The 6662-nt window shown below is 43.3% G+C and overlaps 1 protein-coding gene across 2 annotated transcripts in view; it reads left to right on the forward strand.

Moving 5' to 3' along the window:
* The first annotated feature begins 810 nt into the window (after positions 1–810).
* The window catches only part of LOC123052991 (probable tetraacyldisaccharide 4'-kinase, mitochondrial), a 12104-nt gene continuing 6252 nt past the window's right edge, over positions 811–6662 (forward strand). The window contains exon 1 of one of the 2 annotated variants that reach the window (XM_044476356.1): positions 811–1219. In XM_044476356.1, the coding sequence (XP_044332291.1) occupies positions 911–1219 (309 nt within the window). In that variant the 5' untranslated portion in view covers positions 811–910. The remainder of the gene's footprint in view (positions 1220–6662) is intronic. The other variant, XM_044476357.1, reaches the window with a different exon arrangement.

Raw genomic sequence — 6662 nt, forward strand, 5'->3', positions numbered from 1 at the left:
ACATCCATTCTCTTTTCTGAATTCTGGATGCCATCTATCATTTTGAAGCGATGGCAACAGAAAATAAAATAGGATGGCAAGCAATAAGATAACATGGTGGCAACTACGGGCAACGATAGATGGCAACTGACGTTAGATACAAGTGGCAATTATTTTTCCTCCCTCCCCATGCCAAATTCCTCCTTTCTCTCCCTATTTATAGTGATTCCTACGCACGCTTCATTACCAACTACTCGCATCAAGCCAACCCAGAAGCTTGGCACAAGTCTAGCATAGTATATGACAGATCTGGCGTATGTTGGTGGGCAAATGCAAAGACACACAAATTCGTGGGGTGTTTGCCCTGATAGCGTGGATCCAATCGCCATCTTCGTGGGCAAATTTGCAATTTCAGATTTCTGGACAAAAGAAGGTTGAGAAACAGAAGGAGATCGGAGATCCACCTGTTTTAGCTCGTCGTCTTGGGAGAGCGGGGTTGGGGTGGGAGGGGGGTGGGGGGGTGGGATGGGTGGTTAGCGGTGGGAAGGCGCTAGGGATCTGCTCTGGTTGCCATGGCAACCAGAGAAGGAAGGCGACGGAGGTAGGGGATCGAGAGGTGCGAGACAATGGCGGCAGGGCGGACTGGGGATCGGAAGGAGCCCGGGACGGCTGGCGTGCTGGGTCATGCGGGCAGCGCGGTCGTTTGGCCCGGACGTGTGGGCGATTTTGCCACACACCAGACGTGCGGGTTGTGGCTGCGCGCGCCCGGACGCGGTCGTGCGGGCGGGTTCTTCTCCATGCCACACGAGGCGTGCGGCACAATCACCCGATACAGCACACGTGTGGCATTTATCGGTGTGCTTGGGAAAAAGGCCCAGCCCAACACTTCGTCACCCGGCGACAGGCGGCGGCGACCACCCCGGGGACTCCGATGGCGACGGAGAAGGCGCGGCAGCTCCTGGCCCGCCTCGCCGCCACCCCGGACGCCGCCGTTCCTAACCTCCCCTTCCTCCACCGCGCACTCCTCCTCCCTCTCCTCTCCGCTGCCTCCGCTGCCTCCGCCCTCCTCCGCCTCCCCGTCATCCTCTCCTCCTCTCCGCTACGCTCGCGACGGACCCTACCGGTCCCCGTCATCAGCGTAGGGAACCTCACCTGGGGCGGCAACGGAAAGACACCCATGGTCGACTTCCTGGCCCGCAGGTTTCACGCCATGGGCGTCTCGCCACTCATCCTAACAAGGGTAAACTCTTCCCAATGCTGCTTGCTTGCTTGTACTTCTTCACATTTATATTGTTTCTCATTCAACCATTTAGTTACGCAAACAAAAATTTCAGTATAAACGAGGGACTCTTCATCAGTCCTAAACTAACGTTTCACAACTTTCGCCTAGTTCATTTCCAATACTTCATTTACTAGTAAAATTGCACGTGCAGACGCACGTATCCGATTAATGCACCAAGAATAGGCTGTTTTACAAATAATAATGCGCACAAATATTTCAGGGGTAAATTATCATTTGTCGTAACATGTTTTCATCTAGAAGGGACGATTGTCAACTGTTCTTCGCGCTATTTCATACTCCCTCCGTTCCAAAATAGATGACCCAACTTTGTATAAAGTTAGTACAAAGTTGGGTCATCTATTTTGGAACGGAGGGAGTACTTTGTTAAAACACATTATTCGCTTGTTCATAACTTCCATGTTATACTAAATTCTAGTTAGATTCTCAGTACAGAGCCTTCAAAATCCATCTCTTTGTGTAGGAACTGATAACATTCGCTGGAACAGAGTTGCTAGCTGAAGATATTGTTAGAACATGTTCCACAGAATTTGTCTTGTGAGTATTGTTAGAACAACTATGTGACAATAAAGGCAGATAACATACTTGTTCAAGTAAACATCTGCAGTATATCCAAACCATTGTACAAATATGATAAATTATTCATGAGTCATCACATATGGGTGAAGTTTCTTCCAGCCTACAAAGCATACATAGGACAACACCATCAAGTATTCTCAAACTTCTTATGATACCTGTAGTATGACAACACATGTAGTATTAGAACACAGAGAGGAAACGTCCTCTGGGTGATGGTACACTTGCATATTATGTAGTGAGAATTCATAAAAATGTAAAGAAGACATATCTCTGCAGAATTCATGAAAATGTCTTTCATATGGTATCGTAGAACTTTTTGCTTTATTAATGTCTACAGGTGCACCTCGGATTAAAAAGATCAGAGTGCACAAAAATGACATATCACTGACTAAACGGGTGACTAAATCTCAAGCTCTCTGTAGAAGTGGAATGTGGAATTTGACCCAGAGTAGCTTTACATTGCAGAGACTATCAGTTAGTAAAGCACACTAAACATAAGTACTAAATGACTTGGGTCCAACAAACACCAACAGCATTTACTTGCTCCAAGAATGATGATAGATGTGAATTATGTGAAAGAGCACAGATAACCATGTAAAGTATATTGTCAATACATGAAACATCTTGCATTTTCTTAGAAAAGGACACACGAACTCTTATCATGTCAGGAAACCTTCAACCGACAACAGAAGTTTGTCGTAATACAGATTAATCCCAAGAGAAAATATACTAAAGAATAAATTTATCAGCATAACGCAAGGAAAATATTTTCAGACTTGCGTATATAGCAGCATTGAACATTATAATAAGAAAATGATCCAGAAGTTCAGATGGAGAGAAAAACACAGCGTTCTGGAGTGTAGACACCAAAAAGTATCTCCGAATGAAGTAGTACTTACTTTAGGCTCATTTCTGCAAGACTCAATAGGAGAAAACGGATATCGCGAATTTCTTCTATATGTGGCCTCTCTACAGATATAGTAAAGGCTTAGAAGGCATACAATGCCAATGATCTTAGGGAGTCCACAGAGTATTGGTAATAGTTTCCCATCAGTCTCAAAATACTGTATTAGAAACAAATAAAGTTCTGTTTGTACTTCGTAACTTGAATGTGCCCAAATATGTGGGTTCAGATAAATTTGTGAAAGAGCATATTTCAATAGAGCTTCGGACATACCTGAAAGAGCAGATAGTTAGTAATATACACAAGTCCAAGCAAGAGAGATATAGAGATCACCAAGTTTGTAAAAAAATTCAACCTGTACTTCAGTGCAGAAAGAATCTTAAAATTTAGTAGCTGCGGTGAAACAGATTTGAGCAAGAAATCTAAAATGTATGATGTATCAGAAGAGGAAGAAATACAGAGACACTGCCGACACAATAATTATGTCCTGCAGCAAGCACCGCGAGCATCACTTTGTACCGCCCGTGATGGTTGCCTTAAGCTTGCTCTTGTCAACACTATCAAGTACATAAGACACATTGAACAAAGTCCTATTATTGCTAGCCTGGAAGAAGACAAGAACGTAATATTCAATTCTCTGGTTCGAGTAATTGGTCAAAAGAAGATAACATGATGTTCAGAGGCTATTTCGTACCTCTGCGTTCAAGCCAAAAATCATCTTTGATGAAATACCATCCCTTGCATCCTAAATTCCCAAAGGATGAAAAACTGCAATTATGAAGGAATGATGACACAATTCTTAGGGTAGCAGCAATAACGAAACCTTTTGATATGTGGTAAAATAAGTAGTAAGAAAGAACATGTAATGTGCATGTGCCTCGACGACATTTTACAAAGTGTGGTACAATCTCTCTGTTTCATATGACAACAAATCTGTTCAGTTGTAAATATGGAGATGCTTTCAAGACACTCCATTGGCTCCATTTTCTTCAAATGCTTGGCAATAACCACCCAGGTTTATCCATTCCAACCTTAACCCCACATCCTGCAAGTGAACTACTTTATCAAGACAATGAAGAGTATTTTGAATTATAAGCAGCCATCTAGAGCTTGCGCTATTATAATTCTCTTACTTGAAAATGATCTATGCTTATCTATTTGTAGAAAGGAAGTAGAATAGCTTGTTTGATTAAAAATTGCATAGCACAATTTTTTTCCAATTCCAGAGTGTTATTTCTTGCAATCTTGAAAATGCTTCTATTGCACATTAACAACATTGAACAATTCGTCATAAAAACTGCAAAATTCAAAAGAGAACCGTTCGTTTCCAAACAATCCTACACTGAAAAAATGCACTCTATCGACTTGTTTCCAAACCATACAGGGTAACATGAACATTTCAATTAAAAAGTTACCACACCTTTCTCATTTGAAAATTTATCTCTTGATTCAATACCACCATCGAGGCACCCAGCATTTGTACCGAATACTTTTTAGTACCTATGAATAATGTAAACATAATCTTGCTAGAGAGTTTGAGGGCTTAGTGCAAGATCTCAAATTCCACAATACCTAGCCCTGAACCTAGTAAAGAGGGGACAAAGTAGGGCATGGCACACTGAGGACCTCCTCCCTCACACCACATGTACACTTTTAAAGAAACCCATGCATGTGAAATATAGAAGGGGCGTGTATGTTTTAAGGGCAGAACTGGCACCAGCAAGTTTGATTCAAGCTTGCTGAAAATGCGGCATGTCTTGCAAATAAACCATTGGGAGACTGGGATTAACCCGTCAATATTGGACGTGCAGAAAACGTTGTTTTGAATACATCACCAAAATATTTACAATGATTAAGCTATGCATCCGAGGCAATAGTCTTTGTCAGTGACACATTTTCAGCACTAAAACAATGGTTATTCCTTCCAACTATGCTTAATCTAGTGCCAATAATAGGCTTAACACATGCAATTTGCAGTCTCAGCAAGATCATCTCATAGCCACCAACACAATAAATATATTAGCTCAGTTCAGCTAGCTAGTAATTGTCCTTGCTACCATGATATTGCAATGCCTCCTAGTGTTCCCAATAAATATGAGCAGAATAAATCTACAAAGAATATCATAGGAACTTAGAAACCTGAGTGTTGTTGATGTCATGAGTTGTGGGAACATCTTGTGCTGACAGGGTAGTAGATAAGCACGTATATAATGAAAGTACAATCTAGGCTTGCATGTGTGTGAAAGCCTCTACAACAGGAAATGCCATCTAATGATTTAGACATGATCTGATTAAAGAAGCAAAGATTCAAAGTTAGCAGTTGATGCAAAATGTGCTGAAAAAGAAATTATTTGAGAGAAACTATTCAGCAATGAGCCTGATGCACCTTATTAGATGAAAAGAAACTACATCCTACCCTGGTAAATTTAAGAAGAGAGATATTGCTAAGCTCTGTAGATCTGACCAGAGATTGGAAAGTAATCAATTGCAGTAGCATTGCATAAGAGATAGTGCACTGATCTCTTCAGAAGCTTTCGTTCTTATTTACACCACCAGGATCTAACAATCTGGTCGGTAGCTGGTTTTGCATATGTGATATTTTCTCAATTGTTGAAACACAGCAATCTTGGTTCCTGGTTCAGTAGGTCAGTCTAAATAACCTGGCCATCAAGTCTCGACCAGTTTGTTTATAATCGTGGGATGATGAAACTTGCAACCTGCGGTTCAGCAAGGATAAAATTTGCTTTTTACTCAAAAAGATCAATTGTTTTTCATCTTCACTATTGTAGGAACAATGTTCCGAACTGAGGAGGTGGGGGTGGAGGGATTTGCATTATCATAATCTAAAGCATACATCGGTGTGGCAGCGGAATAATTGGAAGTCATGGATCTACGATAATACAAATCCACCTTCAGTACAATGTAGTCCACCAGAATGTAGTCCACCGTAGAAAGCCCAAACTTACTGAGGCAAATCGTCTAAAGGAAAATGAAACTCACCATGGGATGGACGTTCCTCACCATCTGCCGACCTACAGCGAGGGAGGAGTGAGTAGATGGCGGCGCGTTCGTACTTGTGGTGCACCTGACTCGGTGGCGAGCAGTTCCGTCAAGCACGATGATGAATGATACCGACTGCGGTGGTGACCATCTGGCTAGGACCGCGCACGACAGGCCAAGACATTGAAGCCCTCATCCACCTGACAACATAACAAATAAAGATTTCAGTTCAGTTGTCGATCTCGACAGGTGAGTATGACACTTGCATTAACACTTGAACAACAACTATTTGTTTAATGTAAGGAAAACACACTTTGCTTCTGTAACCATATCACTCAATACAGTCTACTGAAAGAAAAAACAAGCAAAACATACAGTAACTTCACAGCCGTAGCCATAAGAGATGTCACAGCATAACAAAATCTCCTCTTTAAGAAGCTTGTAAACTGTAATACGAATGCGCAACTGAGAGTAAATTAACTAAACGAACTTACCTTTGCCATGAAGGTTATGATAACAGTGGAAGCCGGGAACGGGATGACATTGGCGTGCGTGATGATTAGGTGTAGCTCCTCGACCTCGGCGAGCAGCCTGACAAGCACCCTCTTGCGTCCTCGCATTGGATCCCCACCATCACGTTGCTCTCCGAGATCCTCGCCTCGTCCTCGGCTACGGGAGGCGGCGAAGGGCGCGGCGGAGCGGCTCCTGCGGCGGCTCCCGTGGAGACCTGCGGCGACCTGCAGCGAAGGGCGCGGCCGCGGGAGAGGCGGTGAAGGGCGCGGCGGAGCAGCTCCCGCGGCTAACGGCTGTGTGCCGGCTGCGAGAGAAACGACGGTCGGTAGAGGAGGGGCGAGAGGTCGTGCTGTCGTGCCGGTAGCGGTTGTTTTTTTTTTTTGGAAC

The sequence above is a fragment of the Triticum aestivum genome, chromosome 2D (assembly GCF_018294505.1).
Source record: "Triticum aestivum cultivar Chinese Spring chromosome 2D, IWGSC CS RefSeq v2.1, whole genome shotgun sequence".
NCBI lineage: Eukaryota > Viridiplantae > Streptophyta > Magnoliopsida > Poales > Poaceae > Triticum > Triticum aestivum.